This window comes from Excalfactoria chinensis, chromosome 15 (assembly GCF_039878825.1).
Source record: "Excalfactoria chinensis isolate bCotChi1 chromosome 15, bCotChi1.hap2, whole genome shotgun sequence".
In the NCBI taxonomy this organism is placed as follows: domain Eukaryota; kingdom Metazoa; phylum Chordata; class Aves; order Galliformes; family Phasianidae; genus Excalfactoria; species Excalfactoria chinensis.
Window position 1 is genome coordinate 9569451 of NC_092839.1, and position 18810 is coordinate 9588260.

The 18810-nt window shown below is 61.5% G+C and overlaps 3 protein-coding genes across 4 annotated transcripts; 1 reads left to right on the forward strand and 2 right to left on the reverse strand.

The window, feature by feature from the left end:
* Positions 1 to 26: 26 nt before the first annotated feature.
* Positions 27 to 2805, forward strand: FAM110A (family with sequence similarity 110 member A). 2 transcript variants are annotated; one of them, XM_072350333.1, is made up of 2 exons: positions 27 to 78; positions 1127 to 2805. In XM_072350333.1, the coding sequence occupies exon 2, from the start codon at positions 1160 to 1162 to the stop codon at positions 2153 to 2155; it is 996 nt and encodes a 331-aa protein (XP_072206434.1). In that variant the 5' UTR covers positions 27 to 78; positions 1127 to 1159; the 3' UTR covers positions 2156 to 2805. The 2 variants fall into 2 exon arrangements, with proteins under 2 accessions (XP_072206434.1, XP_072206433.1); XM_072350332.1 differs by lacking the exon at positions 27 to 78 and adding an exon at positions 90 to 243.
* Positions 2806 to 4552: 1747 nt separating this feature from the next.
* ANGPT4 (angiopoietin 4) lies at positions 4553 to 11273 on the reverse strand. Its single transcript, XM_072350113.1, has 9 exons — positions 10786 to 11273; positions 7569 to 7724; positions 7269 to 7390; positions 6811 to 7043; positions 6552 to 6667; positions 6313 to 6414; positions 6075 to 6241; positions 5560 to 5690; positions 4553 to 5485 (listed from the first exon to the last, which is right to left on the reverse strand). The coding sequence occupies exons 1-9, from the start codon at positions 11077 to 11079 to the stop codon at positions 5325 to 5327; spliced, it is 1482 nt and encodes a 493-aa protein (XP_072206214.1). The 5' UTR covers positions 11080 to 11273; the 3' UTR covers positions 4553 to 5324.
* A 1081-nt stretch (positions 11274 to 12354) lies between these two features.
* RSPO4 (R-spondin 4) lies at positions 12355 to 18485 on the reverse strand. Its single transcript, XM_072350282.1, has 5 exons — positions 18076 to 18485; positions 16078 to 16266; positions 15714 to 15857; positions 15444 to 15629; positions 12355 to 13172 (listed from the first exon to the last, which is right to left on the reverse strand). The coding sequence occupies exons 1-5, from the start codon at positions 18152 to 18154 to the stop codon at positions 13099 to 13101; spliced, it is 672 nt and encodes a 223-aa protein (XP_072206383.1). The 5' UTR covers positions 18155 to 18485; the 3' UTR covers positions 12355 to 13098.
* Positions 18486 to 18810: the final 325 nt, after the last annotated feature.

The window sequence follows — 18810 nt, forward strand, 5'->3', positions numbered from 1 at the left end:
CTGCTCTGCCCTGTTCCCAGCTCACCGCCCGCAGCCGATGTCGTGTTGTGGGCTGTACCCAGGAAGTTGAGCAAGGAGGTGGGGGAATGGCCGCAGGTGGCGGCAGCTCACCGGGAGGGAGGCAGCGGGGCTGTGCCGTGCCCGCTGGTGGGCTCCCTTGTGCCCTAAGCTGGGCAGTGAGGGGCTGGGGGGGCTGCGCTGAGCAGCTGCAGTGATTCCGGTGTCGGAGCACCGCCTGGTCGGGTGAGTGGCACAGCCCCAAACGGGGGGAGACGGGGACCCTGGGGGCTTCCCAAAGCAGCTCGGGGGGGGGGTTGGTGGGTGCCAGCCCCCGGCTGCTGATGGCAAGTGGGGTCGGGGACTCGGGGCTGCTTTCAGCCTCTCCGTGGGCGGGCTGCTGCCGCTGCGCGACCGTTGGGGCGGGCGGGTGCTCGCTGTGTTGGCGGAGCCCCAAGGGAGCGGGGTTCCTGGCTGCTGGAGAAGGCGGGCTGAGGAAGCACGGCTGGGATCCGCCAGGTGCTTTCCGGTGGCCCATAGTGGGAGAGGGGAGTGCAGGAGTAATAGCCCTGGGGGCTGCACACACTGCCCTACCCCAAAAGGCAGGGGGCCATCGGGGCAGGCAGGCAGGATGTTGGCATTCCCCTTTTTTCTGTGTCAAGGAAGAGGATGGGGGTGCGCTGCATGGGGGGGAACTGCTCCTGGGGCTGAGCACCGGGGGGGCTGCAGGAAGCAGGGCCTGACATCCCAGCGCAGAGGGCTGGGGGGTGAGCGGGTCAGGCAGAGCACCCCGGGCAGCGGGCATCGCTGTGGGGCTGCAGCCCTTCCCGGGGCTCCCCTCACCCCAGTGTCGGGGTGCCCTCCCCGCGGCCCCATTGGCCGTGCTGCCGTTTGAAGCGGGCTTGCACCGCGGATTGGCCGCGTTTCGTTTCGGAGACGCAGCCGGAGGCGTGGTCCCTGCCTTGAAATAGGAAGCCCGGAGCAGCCGGCTCAGACAGCGCGGTCGGTTCTGCACGCCCCGCGCGGCGCTCGGCCCTTTGTCCGCCTGCCTGCGGGGTCGGGGTGCGGGCAGGGGGTTGTCACCGCCGTCCCCTGCCGCCCCCCCTCATTGCGGTCCCCTCCCCCGCAGCCTGCGGCGCGTGGCCCCGCTGCCGCCCGCACGATGCCGGTCGAGGCGCTGCACGCCGGCGATGCCATGAAAGGGATGGCGGTGAGGACCCCGTTCACCTCGGCCATGCCCATCCGCATCCTCAACAAGGGACCCGAGTATTTCCGACGGCGAGCTGAACCGGCTGCCCGAAAACCCAGCGCCGTGGAGAGGTTGGAGGCCGACAAGGCCAAGTACGTGAAGAGCCAGCAGGTCGCCAGCACCAGGCAGGAGCCGGTGAAGCCTCCTCTGCTCAAGCAGCCGCTCTTGGTGCCGGGCGTGCGCCGCGCCATGCTCACCCCCAGCCGCAAGACGACGCCGGGACCGCGCTCAGCAGGCAGGGCCAAGACCTCGCTCAACCTGGAGATCCTCAACCACCTCATCAACGGCTGCGACAGCCCCAAAGCCGAGAGCCCGCGGGTTGGGGAGCGGCACGGCGCGGCGGAGGTGCTGAGCACCAGCAGTGTCGGCAAGGCGCCGGGGGGCCCCGCAGCACCCAGACCCCCCGGGACTGTGGCGGTGCGCAGGGTGGACGTGCGGCCCTGCGGGGCTCTGCCTCCCGCCGTGCCGGGAATACGGGTGTTGTCGTCGCCCTCCCCATGCGCAGCACCCGCAGCGCCGGCTCTGAGCTCACCCAACCGCCCCGAGAGCGCCCGTCGGCAAACCCTGCTGCACCGCTCCAAGTCCGACCTGAGCGACCGCTTCTCGAGGGCCACCGCCGACCTGGAGCGCTTCTTCAACTACTGCGGCCTCGACCCCGAGGAGGTGCAGGACATGGGGGCCGAGCGTTTTGCCCGTGCCAGCTCTGACATCGTGTCCATCAAGTTTCACAGCGTCAGCACGGCCAGCTCGGAGGGCGGGCGCTCCCCCCACAGCACGGCCACGCCGGAGGGCCGCCCGGCTGAGCGCATGCCCTACGGCATCTCGGTGGTGGAGCGCAACGCCCGCGTCATCAAGTGGCTGTATGGGTTGCGCCAGGCCCGCGAGACCCAGCAGGTCTCCAACGTGTAGCCAGACTGCTCGGCTGCATGCAGTGCTGATGTCGGGTGGGGAGGGAGCACCATCCCGTGCCCGCCAGGAGGGCAGTGGGGTCATCCTGGATCCCTGAACTGAGCCCACTGTGCCTCATCTCCCAGAGCATGGATGCTGCGTGTCCTCCTGGCGAGCACCTTGCTTCCTGATGGACTCAGCTCTGCAGGACCCCCACCATCATCTTGGTACCCCTCAGACCGTGGAGCTCAGGGGACGCGGTTGCACCTGGTGGCGTGCTGCTGGCTGGGCTGCAGGTGCACGGTGCCTCCTTTGGGGTCCCAGCTCAGAGGTTTGCATTAGCACTGGGGTCTCCTCTCAGTGGCCATGGGTTGAGGCTCTGTGCCCCTGCAGCTTCAGCAGAAGGGGACGATCCTGGTGGTCCCCATCAGAGTGCTGAGCATCCTGAAGGGTTTGGGTGGATAAACCCGAGATCTCCTTGGAGAAGCTCAAGCCTGTGTGTGTGTGTGTGTGTGTGTGTGTGTGTGTGTGTGTGTGTGTTTGTATCCCCCTTTTTGTACGCCAGTGAGAAAACCCCGGGCACAATTTGCCCTCTTATTTATGAAGAAGGTTCTATATCAATATCTTCCTACTGTTTTTCCTCATGTGTCAACTGTAAAAATAAAAGTGACAGTCATGCAGTCGGTTTTATTAAATTTCAGTGCTTTGGATGCTCTGTGTGGTGTTGTCTTCAGGTGTGGTGGGGAATGAGCTGGGGCAGGCCCCCAAGAGCCTCTTCTCTGCCAAACTCAACAACGCGATGAGCATTGCATCCCACTGTGTATTGTAGAGCACGGTGCTGTGCCATGTGGTTCCATGCTGTGCCAGCGTGGGGCCTGGTAGATGCAGCAGGAAAAGAGTTTGCTCCTGGCAGGTCCTGGCAGGATTCCCCTCAGTACCTCCCCAGCACTGTGCCAGGCATGCTGCTGGGCTCTGCTCTGCTCCTGCTCCAGCAAAGCACCCCAGAGCTTGGCCGCATCCCGGGGCTGTGAGATGGGGAGGAGATAACAGAGACCTCCCAGGCACTGGGGAGGTTTGAGGATGAAAGATAATGCAGGGAGCGCTTTGAAGATGAAAGCGCCGTGTGCTGCACTATCACAGGTGGGTGTTGGCTCCTGCAGCCCCCTGGTCCTTGCAAGGGGAAAAGCAAAGCACCCCAAGATGCTGCTGCAAACTGTGACCACCTGGGCTGCTGGGAAAGGTGGCACCCAGGCTACCAGTGCCTGCACCCAGCGCTCCCCCCATGGGGCACAGGCCTGCTGCTGTTCATACCTCATCCCTATTGTGCAGGACCCATTGGGCTTCAAGAAAGGAGCCAGGCAGGTCTGGGAGCCCCCACCCAAGGTTGGTGCAGGATGTGGTGGGGAGGATGCAGGACAGCACCTGGCAATGAGTCAGGGAGGAAGCACACGCCCAGAGGATCCTGCAGTGACAGCACACAGGGAGCTGGTGACTCCCCAGGGAGCCAGATATGGGGCTCAGCCCCCAATGCTTGGTTCTGGTGTCCTGCATAGGGCTGCACAGCTGGGATGTGTGGTGGCTGCACACAGTATGCACAGCCAGCCAGGTCCTGTGTGCTCACACGGTGCACATTTGCTCAGGGGCACATGTGTGCATACGTGTTGGTGTGCATGTGTGTGTGCAAGGACAGGAAGGACCACGCTCCCAAAGCATTCATCCATCCCTGCACAAACCCCCAGCCCAGACATATTGAGGAGCCTTGTCCCCCCTCAAGGGATGCCCCCATGTCTCTGTATCCCTCTTGGGGATAGGAAGGCAGCCCTGTCCCTGCGTTCCCGATCACTTTCCTTGGCAGCTGCCTCCCTGCCAGCTCCAGTTTCAGCACGGAGCCACAGCTGAGCCCGCAGTTATTTATAGAGAGGAGGAATGACCACGGGAAGGTTTCCATTGCCTTTGTCCTGCATACTCCCATATCCCTCGTTCCACGTTTCTACATGGCTCATCACAGCGCTGACCCTTAAAAGGTCGTTTTCTCCTCCGGTCACTCATGAAAAGGGCCTGGGGATCACATCCCACCACTTCACCCCCAGCCCTCCTCAAGTGCTGCATGGAGAAAGCAGGGAGATGAAAACCCCAGAGCTTGGGGTGCAGGGAGTGGGTGGGATTGGGGGGGATGGAAAGGTTCACAGCAGCACCAGGATGGCCATAAGCACAGTGCCTTGCAGGTGATCCCACCTTTAATGCTGTTCCCATGTTTCAGTTATTAAGCACAGCCTGATGAGCACCTCGGAGGAAGTTGCCAGCTGCATCACATGTTTTAATCAGTGTTAATTAGCAAATGCCTTATGAATGGGGGGGGGAGGGGAAGGAGCAGGTCTGCAGGGTGTCTGAGGGATGGGTGCTGGGGTCGGGGGGGGGTGGCAGCTCATGGCCTATGGCAGAGCTGCTGGGGATCCACTAGGGCACAGTTTCATTCCTGTCCCCCATGGATGGGGATGCTGTGCGATGCCACCAGGCTGTGGAGGACCTCTAGTGGCAATAGGGTCAAGGGGGACAGGGATGGCCCACGATAAGATGGGAAGTGCTGTGGAGCTGGGTGTCACTGAGCTCTCATCTGTGCTCTGAGCTCAGTCAGGACTCAGTGGGTCAGGATGGGACTGCACCCCCCTGAATGATGCAGACGTAGCAGGGAGACTGCTGTGCCACTGCACAGGGGCCAAGTGCCCCACACCTCTAGTGGCACCTCTGTCCCCTCATGCTGTCCCTGTCCCATTGGGATGTGCATGGGGAGAGTGCATGCAGGAGGGGACAGCTGTGTCCCCCTTCATGGCTGTGCAGGGAGGAGGGATGCCTTCTGCTCATCCTGCAGGAAAAGCAAAGCAATGGGGAATTTAGGGCAATTCTCTAAAATATATAGAAAACCAAAGTGTGATCTGTCTGCCCCTGTGTGACTCGTGCAGGAGGTCTGGTGGTCCCAGATGCACACCCCAACACAGCATGGAGCCCGGAGCCCTGCAGACGTGAGGGAAATAAAGAGAAACCAGGAGGGAATGGGATCCATGTGCTGCAGCTTGCAAGGCTGGGGCTGGCTCAGAGTCAGTGCCGAGATCTGAGAGAAACAAGAGTGAGAAAAAATCATGGGGGAAAGCTCTGCAGGGGCTCCATCCTCCCGCTGCACCACTCCGGCTGCCTAGAAGACTGCAGGCCGTATCAGCATGCGGGTGCCCTTCAGTGAGTAGCTGGGTCCCTGGAAGTAGTGCCAGCGGATGCCGTTCAGCTTGCGGACGTTGTGCCGTGCCGGGTAGTAGATGCCGTTCAGGTTGGAGAGCCCGCAGGCGTCAAACCACCACCCTAAGGGAAGGAGCAGGAGGGTGGCACCGGGGTGGGCACCGTGCGGGGATCCCAGCCCAAACCTCTCTGCTCACCTCCCGACAGCATCTGGGCACACTTGCAGAGGCAGTTGTCATTGTCGGCGTCACGGGTGCTGAAGTTGGTGCCCTGCATGGCCAAGCCGCTCTGCTGCCCGGCTGTGCCGCTGTAGTCCTGCAGTGAGAGCCTGCGGCCACACGTGCCATCGCTTCCCTTCTCATTGAGTGGGACTGCAGAGCCCGATGCCCCCATCCTCCCACCCACAGCCTGCCTGACATCCCTGTGAGTGTGCACTGTCCCCATTGCATCTCCGTGAGGACATTCCTGGGGACAAACTCAGTCACACGAGCACTGCCTCACTAGGATATGAAATCCTTCAGCCTTATTGCAATTTCATGCATCTATTTGGGGAAGAGCCCAGGGAGAGGCGGAGCAGGCAGTGTAGCAACGGCCCCATGGAGGAAATCTGCCCCCATGGGAACTCTGCAGCTCCTCAGGCAGACAGCGGTGCCAACCAACCTGGGGCTCAGGGGCAGCAGTGCCCAGGGACAGCTCAGTGCTGCTCACTCACCTGTAGAGCTGCCGCTCACTGTCCAGCTGAAACCTCCCATAGTGGGCATAGACCTGGCTGCCCTCCCAGTCCTGCAGCTCCACGCGCAGCACGTAGGGTTCCCGGCTCGTCAGGAGGTGCACGGCTTCATTGCCCAGCCAGTGCTCCCCCGCCGCATCCCCAAAGCCCTGGAGGAGCCGAGGGAGGGTGAGCATGGGTGGTGGGTGCAGGAGCGCCCCATCCCCATCCCCATGCAGACCTGCTTGTACTCCCTCCAGCCCCGCTGGAAGCTGACGCTGCCGTTGGTGCGGAGCTGGATGACCGTCCAGCCGCCGCCGTCTGTCTCCATGTCACAGAACGCCTGCAGCGGGGAACCCAGCAGCTCTGAGTGGGGTGACAAATCCCACTGCCAGTGGAGTTGGCTCACGGGTGGCTGAGGACATCCCACTGCTGGGCCCTGTGATGCCACCGTGGGAACCCTCTGTGGGCTGAGCTCACCTTCCTGGGCTCGCTCAGGTTGGTGATGTGCAGGGTGTACACACCACTGGCATGGCTGCCGGCCCGGAGCACCTCGGTGCAGTCCTGGAAGCGCTGCTCCTCACTGGGTAGCACGGCTGGGCAGAAGGGATTGCAGCTGGAGGGTGCTCCAGTGACCCTGCAGGTCCCACAGCCCCGCTCTTCCCATCTCCCCAGCCCTGGGGATTTGCTGCATCTCAGGGCACAGGGTCGCTCTTGGGATGCAATGTTTCTAGCTCACCTCTCCCCTCTGCCACGAGGCGCACCAGGCTCTGCACCGACTCCAGGAGCTGCATCTGCTGTCGCTGCAGCAGGCTGGCGTTGGCGTTGGCTGCCAGCAGAGACTTCTCCAGCTCCTCGATGGTGCCGCTCTGCCGGCTCACCAGGTGTTGCAGCCTTTCCTTCTCTGAACGGATCCCCGCCAGCTCCGCCTGGTGCTTTGCCTCCATATCCAGCACCCGCACCTCCAGGATGCTGCAACGGGATGCACGGTGGGGACGGGCAGCCCCGGCCTGGCTGTAAGTTCCCCAGCACCTCTGAGCTGCCCCTGTCTCCTACAGGTGGCACCTGTGGGATGTGGGCGATTTGTGGGCACATTTCCCCACCCAAAGGGCTGTAACGAGACCTTGTCACCCACAGGGACCCCTGATGAGCCCTGGAGGGGCTCCAGCTCTCCTGCAGAGCAGCCCCATCTCCTACTTGTTCCTGCTCTGCAGCCGGTGGATCTCGTTTGTCTGCACCAGCAGCTGCTTCTCCAGCTTAGTGGTGGACAGGGAGTTCTCCAGCAGCTGCATCTCGATGCGTGACGTCTGGTTCAGCACCTGCATGGGAACATCGGGAGCGTGGGCACATACAGCAGAGCCCCTCCGTGTCCCCAGTGTCCCCAGGAACATGACTACATGAAACCAGCACCCCTCCGGGGAACCGCAGAGGAACTTCCCTACACTGCAGTTCTGGGGGCCGTGGGGCCATGGGGACACGCGTGCCATCGCTGCCCACCTGTGCCTCCACGTCGGTGAGCTTGCGGCTCTGCTCAGCGCTGCGGTTCAGCAGGGAGCTGCCGATCTCCAGCACGGTGGCCGTGTGGTTCTGCACAGCCGTCTGCCGCAGCCGCGCCATCTCCGGCTTCATGCTGCTCTGGATGGAGCTCTCCAGCTGCAGACGACAGCGAGGATGGGGTGGAATGTCTCAGCCAAGGAACTCATCCCATGCCCAGCCTCAGTGCTGCCTCTTAGGCACCGTGAAGCTTATAGGGAGGACGAGACGTGCTGCCTGTGGCTGCAGTGCTGTGGGGGAGCCCCGGGCATCACCGCCAACATTCCTCATCCCACGTCCTCACACTGCTCCACTCCTACATGTCTGGGCCAGGAGAACGGCTCCTGCTGCCTGCCAGCACTGCGGCTCACCCTGCTCAAAAGCAGCAGCAAGGTGACACAATGGGAACAGCTCGAGGCAGCATCCCTGGGTGTATGGAGGGGACACAGCTGCGGGGTGCACCGGGCTGGTTGCAAATTTGGGGTGTGGCAAAGCAGATCTGAATGGGTTGGGTGGGATTTATAGCCACGGGGATGCCTACAGTCACCAAATGGGACTTTTCTCTTGCTGAAACAGGTGTGTGTGTTCATGGATCTATTGTTGAGCCGGGACTACTGACCAGCCAGGGAGGCATTTGCATCAGCCAGGTTCCCATGGCCACCAGCATCCCCCCACTGCTGCCTCATCCCGGTGAAAGCAGCTTTCCCGGTGCTGGCTGCTGCCCTGCTGCAGGGAAGTAAGGAAGCAAGGAAGGGCTGGGAAGCAGCTGGCTGTGTCCATGGCTCCAAAGTGTCTTCCGCTTTCCCAGCCCGCGGGGAACAGGCACTTCCCAGTGGGTTTCTATTTCTGGCAGCTGCCATGAGGTTCCCATTCATCCCCTCTCTGGGGTGACAGCCTCGGCGAGGGCTGTGGCCCTGGGGCCACTGTGCAGGGACTGCGGGGAGCGGAAGGGATGTGCTGCAGCCCACGCTGGGAACACTGCCCCATGGATCCCACTGCCCCATGGATCCCACTGCCCCATGGATCCTGCTTTGCCCTCTCCAAGTGGATCTCGTGCTCTCTGAGCCGCTGCAAACCAAGCCCCACCTCACAGTGCCATGTCTGGAAAGCAATTCTCCAGCTGAGCGATTGCTGGAGAGTTTCCTTTTAACCATGTCATTAATCTTGCTGCTTCTCAGGGCTCCGGAGGTTGTTTCTTCCTCCTGATTTTGCCTTTTTTTTCTTCAAAATAAACATATCTCTGGGCGAAGGGCAGCACATACCCATGGAAAAGGTCGGGCTGGCACAGGCAGGGCTGAGCGTGGCCCTGGCTGCTCTCTGTGAGTGATGCTGGGGCCTCTTCAGGAGGTCCCTGCCCTTCCTGGGGGGAGCGTGAAAGCCTCCAGGCCCCGGCCATGGCTCTGCTGAAGGCATCAATCTGGCAAGGGCTGCGGGGAGCTGCAGCATCCCTAGATAGTGTGGACCCATGTGGGGACTGCACAGCTGCAGAGAGCAATGAGGGGACCCTCCCCAAGAGGTTCACCTCCGGAGTCTCCCCAGAGCCTGCAGCCGTGGGGCCATCCCCACAGGGAAGGGGCTGGGGGAGCAGGGCAGGGATGGGGCCACCAAAGCCAGGAACGCGGCAGGTTCTCTATTGCTGGTCCCATCCCTCTTGCAGTGTTACACTGGGGGGACGCTGCTCCAGCAGCTCTCTGACCTCAGCTGAGCCCGGCTTCAGCCCCGCGTTGTTTCCTGGGCCAACAGTGAGAGCTGCCAACATTTGCAGCCTCCACAAGAATTTCTGCTCAGCAGCAAAACCCCGCGGCGAGAGGCCCCTGGTCAGCAGCACAGCACGGCCACCCCAACGTCCCCATGCTGGAGACCCATTGCAAACAGTTGGGAGGTCCCATTGCACCAGGCACTGGGGTCACAATCCTTCCTGCGCACAGGTTTTGTGCCCCACACCTTGTCACCCCCCAAAGCAGGGACCAGAATGGTGACACTGAGAGGTGCTCGGTGCCCATATCCTCTGCAGCACCACCATGCAGCCCCCCTTGGGCAAAGCCCCATGTGCCCTCGTTGTGTCACTGCCTGCCCCTCCTGGTGACAGCGTGCCTGGCAATGTGGGGAGGGTGACCAGGCCCCCAGAGGTTTGCAAGCTGGAGGACAAGGGTCCCAAAGGGGCTGTGACATTCTCCTGGCCCCGGGCACAGCCAAAATCCTCTGCTCTATGGACAGAAAGGGATTTGGGGTTGTTTACAACCCATCCTCAGGCCCGGTGCCTCCTTCAAGCCCAGTTTGTTTGTTCAGGCCTGGATCCCAACCAAAACAATCCTCCTAGTGCAGTTTCAGTTAAATTAGGAAAGCAAAGAAACTGGACACACACACAAAAAAAATAAAGACCTGGCTGCGAGCTGCCTGCAGCAGAGGGGCCATGCTGTGGGGTGGGACGGACACCAGTTGTGCCCCTGCTTATGCTGTGCAGCCCCACTGCGTGCAGCTGCCCAAATGGGCACACACAGCCAGGCTTTGCTCAGCGTATCCCTGGGGCTCAGCATCCTCCCAGCTTTTGAGGAATCTGTGGTGTGAGTCAGCTGAGGAGAGGACAAGGGGCAGCCCTGTGCGTCCCTCATGTGCCCACTGCTGTCCCTATGCGGTGCTTGCAGTGCCACTCAGTTCGACTGGGTGACGGCTGGGGACAAGCCGTGGGGACTGAGGTCCCTCTGTGGGGACGTGGCCGCGGAGGAGCTCTTCCCTGATGCACAGATGTGAGGTCAGGAGGTGTCGGGTGAGACCTCAGAAAGGAAAGGCCGCTTCCTGCTTTGCCCTGCGGGGCTGGGAATGGGGCAGCGCAGCGAGGGATCCTCAGGGTGGGGATGCACAGGGTGCCCTCCTCCCTGCTTTGCCTCTGCTGTGGGTCTGAGGCTCCCAGTGCCCCTATGGGGCTGGCAGAAGAAAAGCTGTGTTTCCCATGCCGAGTCTCACCCAGTTCCAGGAACATTTGCACAGCCCATAAGCGGGAACACAACGAACCCTGCCCTTCCGTCCCTCACCCCTGCTGCATGCAAAAGTCTTCCCAGCAGCTTCCCAGCAGCGCCTCATCCTACCCTGCACAGGGAGTGCTGAGCACTGTAAGATGCCCGAGACCACGGGCAAGGCACGGGCACAGGGACAAGGAGGGGACCCCCTCCCCATTGCCTACCTTCAGCAACCACCGAGTGCTGTTCTCCAGAATCCTCTCCAGGTGCTGCAGGCGCTGAGCAGCCCCGCGGGCAACGTGCCCGCTGCCGGAAGGTGAATCCCGTTGCAGCGCGTTGACGGGACCGGGGGCGGCGAGAGGGCACGGCGACGGCTCGGCCTCGGGCAGCACGAAGGTGTAGCTGCAGTGCCCGTGCTGCACGCGGTGCCAACGCCGACGGCTGCCCACGTCCAGCGCCCGACGCTGGGATGCGGCCGTGCACAGCGCTGCCAACGCCACGAGCCTGAGCGCACGCATGGCGCGGGCACGGGGCGCACGCAGCTTCCCCCCCCAACCCCGGAGCTCCGGTGCGCTCCCCGAGCACTCAGAGAGCGCAGCGCTGCGGGACCGGCATCGCCTCCCGTTGCTCTCTGAGCCGCCTCCGGCCGCCCCGCAGCCTTTTATCGCCAGGCTGAGTCCCGCGGCAGCCCTGGAGAGGGAAGGGAAAAAAAAAACACACACAGACCAAAAAAAGCAGGAAAAAAATCTGTTTCAAAACAATACTTTTATCTCTTTTTTTTTCTCCCCTCCCCTCTGAACCCACCGCGGGGAGATCAAGTTTCACGCGTCATCTTTGCGTATCTCACACACACAGCCCGGATACCCCCCATCCCTGCGCACCCCCAGCCCCACTGTACCCCCCTGAACCTCCCACCCCGCTCCCAGCAGCCCCAGCTCCCACCCCCGGGGCCGCGCTCCCCCCGCCCACAGCTATTAATAACGATGGGGGAAGCGGAACGCTGCGTTTAGCTGCCCGGCCGTGGGATGGGCCCGTGGGGACCGCGGGGACGCAGTGGAGCAGAGCGGGACCCGGCTGAGCCCCACATAGGGCTTGGGGAAGTGCCGCTGTGGGGTCACTGGGGATGACCGGGGTTCACTCAGTGTTTTCCTGAGCTCAGCCCCGCATTAAGGAGCTGTTGTGGTGGCTGAGCTGCATGGAATGGTGACCCATGGGCAGTGTGGGGTCCTGGTGGTTGGCACAGAGCCTTTGGAGCCAGGCTGTGCGATGGGCTGCTTGTAGGATGTCCACGACAGGGCTGGCAGTGGGGATAGGGTAGCATGGTGATAGGGCTGGCCATGGAGATCAGAATGATCATGGGGCAGGTTAGCCATAGGAAAAGGAATGGCCATGGGAACAGAGTGGCTGTAGGGACAGGGCTGGCCTTGGGGACAGGGTGGTCATGGGAGAGTGGTGTTCCCCAGGCACAGGGATGCCCAAGAACCTCCTTGGGTTTTCTGCCTTTGGCTGCTGTCTCAACGTCCCTGCAGTAGCACCTGGGGAAGGGACAGGCTCCCATTGATGCAGCTGGCTGCTCACTGCTCCCTGCTCCCTGCTCACTCCTACTGCTGCCTCAAAAGAAATGGCAAAAACCCACTGCTGTGTGCTGCAGGGACAGAAGCTGAGAGTGACCCCAGCAACCCCTGACCCACGATTTCTATAGCAGTGCTTCACAGAAACTGTTTCCACAGTGCAGGAAAACAGAAAGGCTGTGGATGCCAGAGGCTTTAATAGTTTATTTGTCCATAAGCAAACAGAGGAACGATGCTCCCGGCCGGCTCGATGCTGACACCCAGTGCTCTCCTCCTGGAAGGGCCCCACAGCCCCCATCTGTGCTGGGAGGAGGAGTGGGGTGGCCAAACTTCAAACAGTTGCAGAGATTCCCACGGCGAGAGCAGCAGTTGGAGCAAAGTGCATCGCAGAGGTGCTGCTGTGCTTCTCCACGTGTCCCACATCCCTTGGATGGAGACAGGGATGGTGTTTCCCTGCTCGTGTCTGGAGGGGGCTGTGGGGCTGCTCTCCAGGTGTAGAGGGCTGCTGTGATGCGGGGTGCACTGGCAAAGCCCCCTCCCCACATTTCTGTGCTCACATAGGGCAGCTGTGAACCCACACATGCCATTGGTGCTGAGTCCTGCAAGACCCCCCAACACAGACAGGATCCTGTAGGGATGGGACATCTCTGTGCCATGGGGATGGGATGGGGCACCCATGGCCTGCAGCACGGTCAGACCCACAGCAGCCCTATCCCACCCAGCTGCAGAGAGGGGGAGAGAGAAGAACAGCAAAATAAGTGAGCCACCCCCTGCCCGAGCCCCTGGGCATTGCTTTGGACACTGCAAATTAGATTTTCTGAAAAGGAAATGTTTTACAGGCCATAAATTGTCTCAAAAGAAAGGGGGAGGTCGGGGGTAGGGGGGTAAGGGGGGGAGAAAATTGTGCAATTTTCTGCAGCTGAAAAGCTGGGGCAGCATGGGGATGGGGGGGGGGATGTCGCTGTGTTAGGTGCCCGCGTCCTGCTCTGTCCTCTGCTTCTTCTGCCGCTTTTTGCCTTTGGATTTGGGTTTGGTTTTCTCTGGAAGAGAAAAAAAACAAAGGAGAAAAAGAGGGGTCGTTCAATGGGGATGGGCAGCGGGGCTCCTCCTGTAGGTGGGTGAGTGCTGCCACCTGGATCCATCCTGAGTCCCTTCTGTGGGATGGGGGGATACAGGGCTCACTCTGGAGTAGTACTGGGTATGTGGGCACGGGGACCCATTGCCAGACCCTAAATCCTTAATGTCCCCAAGCCGCCAGGTGTGTATGATGGGGTCAAAGCAGTGAGACTTGCCTCTGTGCAAGGAATGAGGAGGTGGGAGCAGGTCGGTGGGACATAGATGGCACATAGGTGGGACATGGGTACATCTATGCCTCCCCCAAGCATCCTTCCAGCTCCTGAGTCTGCAGGTTGGTGGGGACGGTGCTGAGACCCCAAAAACAAAGGGGGATGCAGAATGGGACCTGCAGGATCCAATGGGGCAGGGAACAGTTGGGAGCTGCCCAAAATCCAGGTGGATTCACCGGGCCACGTGGGCACACAGAGCATGAGCAGCACGGCGGCGCGTTCCAGTGCTGGTGATGCTGCTTCTTTCTGAGGGCTCCATCTCTTTTCCTTCTCAGCTCTGTTTCTCTGCTCTGATCTCCCAGACAATTGCCACCCACAAAGGAAAGGGCACAGCACGGATGCCAAGCGTCTGGAACGGAGCGCGGCGGGGACACAAGGCAGATTTACAGCAGCGTGGATGGTTTTGTGCCTGGGCCAAGAGCCGATGCTGCTGGTTTCCAGGGGCTGGCTCAGAAGTGGTAGCACAGATCTCTCATCACGCAGCGCGGCGCTGGGATGAGGCAGTGCCTTCCTCCGGCTCTCGGCGCGTCGAGCGAACCCTCTGTCCCAAAACATCTGGATCCCATAAGGCAGCGCTCGGCTGGTTGGGACAGGAGCCTGGGAGCGAGGGTGGGCGCATGGGGATGAGGAGCAGAGGGGCTTCTCCTGCTGCTGGGGCTGCACGCAGCTGCACTAGGGGCTTTCTTCTATTGCAGGGAGAGACCCGGTTCCACAGCTGATCCACATCAGCACCCAGCTGTGCCCCGGAGATCATCCCCACAGCCTCGGGGATTGCAGGTCACCCCATGAGATGTGCTGTACCCAAATCTATAGTCACCACACAGGGATGGTGGTGGGGGCACCGAGCTGTGCACACACACCTCCAGCACCTGTGTGGAACTGTGCTCCAGAGCAGAACGTCCCACAGCCACCAGCTTTGAGGAGCCGAGGGCAGTGCAGCCATATTTCCCCACATCATCGCCACTTGGCACCCCAAAGCTGCTTTAGCAGGGCAGGATATCAGCTCCTCCACACTGCCAGCACGAAGCATTATTTATGAGTGATGGGGCACTGATGGAGTCCTGCTCTTGGCTCTGCAGCCCTCACACACCTGGCTGCAGCTATTCCCATCTTCCTCCAGCCCTTCCCTCCTGCTGCCACCACCTTGCACGATGCACAGCCAACCTGCAGCTCCAATATCTGCAGTGCCAGGGCCAGAGGCTCAGATCTCCTTCCAAGGCTCACAGACCGGTATCTCATGCTATCTGCCTTTCTGCCAGTTATTAAGCAGAGATTTATTAGAGCAGCTTTCAGTCCAGCTAGTTGCATCCAAAAGTGACATCAGCCGCTGCCCGGTTCCCATTGCCATCCCAGTGCCACTGGGCTGGGTGCTGGGAGAGATGGCAAGGAGCTCCTGCACTGTAGCCCTGAGTTGCAGAGCCCCAAATCACAGAGCTGGGGAACAGCAGAGGGAGGGAGCCCAGGGAAGGAGGCTGGATAAAATCAAAGAGACCACCGAGCAGGGCAGGACGATGCCTTATCCCAAGGATGCATCCCGGAGCAAAATGCGGACTTGGCCGTCACATCTCCCCCAGGTGAAGCCCTCCGGCTGTCTCTGCATTCCTGGTATTTTGCAGATGGTTGCAGTTTTTTTTTGCAGACTTTTGCAGGTAATTCCCCCCTCCCCAGCAGCTCAACCCTCCCCGTTTGCAATTGCAAAGCAGAAAGCCTCAGCGCTGCCTCTCCCTCGCAGGCAGGGCAGGACGGGGCCGGTGCCAGGGGCTGCTCAGCACATGTGCTTGGGAAGGCGGCTTTCTCCAGAACTGCACGGTAATAACAGCCACCACCGACCTCCGAATGCTTGGGAGATGAGATCCTGGCTCACCGCTCACCGCTCCGCCGGACCCCACAGCGCTCCTTGCTTTTAGGGGCCGGAGGGCTGCGCGGAGCCAGAGGGTTGCGGGGGGCATCCAGGGCTGCGCTCACCTCCCGGGCAGTGCTTCCTCAGGCGGCACCTGCGGCTCTCCAGCAGCGCGGGGCACGCAGCCCCCTCCTCCCGTGGGGTGCCCGGCACTTCGCGCACCCGCGTCTCCAGACCCCATTTGCAGCCGCAGGTCCGACCCTCGTGAGTGCAGGCGCTCCACTCGCTCCAGGGCCCCGGCTCGCATGTTTCTGTGGGATGGGGGCGCGGGGAAGGGACGGTGACCGTGCCGCGATGGGACGGAGCGCGGGGTGCGGGGTGCGGGTACCGCTTACCTTGGCACTCGCGGGTGCCGGGCCGCGCCGCGGTGCTGGGGGGACACTGCCGGAAACATTGGCCTTTGTGCAGGTAGAACTTCTCCTTGCATTTCATGCAGAAGTCTTTGCTGAAGCAGCTCTCGCAGCTGGGCGACCTGCACTCTGCCGGGGAGGGGGCTGTGAGCGGAAGGGCGAGGACGAGGCCCAAAACCTCGGGGACCCATTGCAAACCCATTGGGCAAGGGAGACGGGGAAATCCATGCATCCCAGCCACCTCATTTCCAGCCAATGCCCAGGGTCGGACGTTCTGGGGATGCTCCGGGGAGCAGGGGGACCCCGGGGTGCCAGCAGGCTCGGCAGCGCTGCTGGGTGCACCACGTACTTGTGCATCTGTTGACCTCCAGACCCCGCACGCCGAAGTAGCCGGGGGGGCAGGTGTGGACGCACACCCCGTACTGGCGGATGCCGTCCCTCCAGATGAGCAGGAAGAGCCGGTGGTGGCAGGTGATGCAGCCGTTCTCCTCCGAGCACAGGACGCAGCCCGTGCAGTTCTCCAAGAGCCCGGCGCTCACTGCGGGGACAAGGACAGGGGCTGTCGTGGGGGGGGAGGGGACAGGACGGCAACGGCATCTCCATCACATCCCAATGGGAGTGAAACTGAGAGCGGCCAGCAGGTAGAAATGCATCCTGAGCCACTTTAATTAGCTGCTGCCTGATGTGTGTCAAGGGAACAAAGAGCGTTTTGGAAACATCTGAGTGGAGCTGCAATAAGGATCTGTCCATTGGCTCTAGAGCTGCCACCGCTTTCCTTTGCCCCACTGCCCTGATTTACACAAAGACAGCAGCCCCAGGGGGCTCTGCTCACAGGGACAAGGGCATGGACACGTGGATGGGGCACATCCCATAACAGCAGGGCATCTCCATACCGGGCCCTCCCTGGCTTCTCTGTGCACACAGCGAGTCGCCTCCGCAGCACTCGGTGGTGTTGGGAAGCATTCCCTTCTGGTTTGGAGCTCACCCTTCGTGTCTCTGAGCAGGAGTGCACGCTGAGCAGTGGCAGCAGTGCCAGGAACACAGCAGTGCACAGCGCCCAGGTCCATCCGCTCACAGCAGGTCTGACAGCATGGAAAGGGGATTCTCCACATAGCAAAGCCCTGAGGAGGAGGAAACCCTGGGCACATGGAGTGGGGCCAGATCTGCATATGGGCTAAAAGGAGCACTTGGGTAGTGGCACAGGTGGCAGCGCCATTGTAATTGTGATCCCAGAGCCCTCCTGAGAAGTAAGAGAGGGAGCGCAGGGCTGGGGGAGCAGTGGGGAGATGGAGGCAGAGGGAGCCCTGCAGCCCTACAGACCCACAGCCCTAGTCCTACAGCCCTACAGACCTGCAGCCCTACAGCCCAAAGGTAAAGGATGACCTGTGGTGGTGCCACACAGCTCTCCCTGAGCCGTCCCCTCCTGCTCCTCATGCCAGGGCGCAGGGACTCAAGCAGCAGCACTTTGCAGCCAGGAGGCTGCGTGTGCTGGGAGCCCGCTAACGAAGCACCTTGGATCCATTAAGTTGTTATGGTCTCTGTTACATATTTACCAAACGCTGACAACATTTGTGTTCCTGGCTGCAGCCTGAGCAGCTTCCCAGGAGACGCGGGGATTTACGAGTGTCTTTCCCTTCCCCAGTTCTTTGGGATGATTTTCTTTGCTGCCCTCCCTCCATCTCCTGGCTGGGCACGGAAGGCGGGGAGCCGATACCAGGACAGGATGGGATGTGTTGAGTCAATATCATGATGCCCACCTCTAAAAACAGCTCTGTCTGCACATCACAATGGGGCTCCATAGCACTGGGAATGGGGAAAGCTCCTGGGTGCCCCTCCCCAGGTGTGGTGGTGGCAGATGCAGATGGGCACAGGGATTGCACAGGGGGAGGACTCCACCATGGATGCATGGAGCTATGCTCAGACCCATGGATGCTCCCTCTCACTCCCCATAGTGTCGGCTCACACCACCAGCCTTTGGGGCTGCTCCCACACAGGGTACATTGGCAGCAGCCTTGCCACCCCCATAGACACATCTTACAACCATGTACAATGAATGCTGCCCGTTCTGCAGCCCAAGGCCTCCAAAAAGCCCTGCTCTCACAATATCCCATTCTCAACCCAGCACCGGCCAGTCGCAAACTGAGCATCTCATGTCACAGCCCAGCAGAGGGGACACATCTCAGGGCACCCTGCTCTGGGTCTCTCCGCTCAGGGGAAGGATGGAGCAGGGGATGGTGGTGCCTCTGAGCATCCTTCAGGATGTTTTGCTCCTCGTGCACTTCTTGCATCGAGCTGGGAACAGAAACACCGGCAAACCCGATCCCTGCACGCACCGCACCATCCCTACCTTGCTTCTTCCATCGGTTCTGCGAGAGCATTTCCATGGAGCTGATGAATAACAGCAACATGAATATTATCCACTGCATCTGGGCAGGAGGAGTGGAGGGCAGGGAGGAACTCAGACCATCCGAGCGGAGCTCACAGCATCGCCCCGGGCACGGCACAGCGCTATGGGGGCATGGGGCGGTCAGCGCAGGGCAGCGCCAGTGGGCTCTGCCTTTAGGACCACTGGCAGCTCCTCGCTTTTCCCCTCCGGAGAAATGGGGAGAAGGGAAAATATGCCCCCGAGGCACCGGCAGGAGCGGCGACGGACGCGCTGCGGAGCCACGGCCCGGATCGGAGCGTCCCGCTGTCCTGCTGTCCCGCCGCCCTCCGTCTGTCCCGCTGCCATCCCGGCCCGGCGGGGGCACGGCGAAGCCCCCGGCTCTGCGGGGCGGGGACAGCCGGGTGGCTCCGCCCCGGGACGGCCCCGCTCCAGTCCCGGTCGGGGGCGAGGGGCGCGGGGTCCTGCGGCTGGATCGGCTGTGCACTGCCGTGCCGTGCCGTGCCGTGCCGAGCCATGCCTTGCCAAGCCATGCCGAGCTGTGCTATGCCGAGTCAAGCAGTGCAACGCTTTGCCAAGCCAAGTCAAGCCGAGCTGAGCTGGACCGATCTGAGCTGAGTGGAGCCATGCTGAGTTGAGCTGAACTGAACTGAACTGTGCTGAGATTTTCTGAGCCGAGCCAAGCTGAAGAGAGTCGTG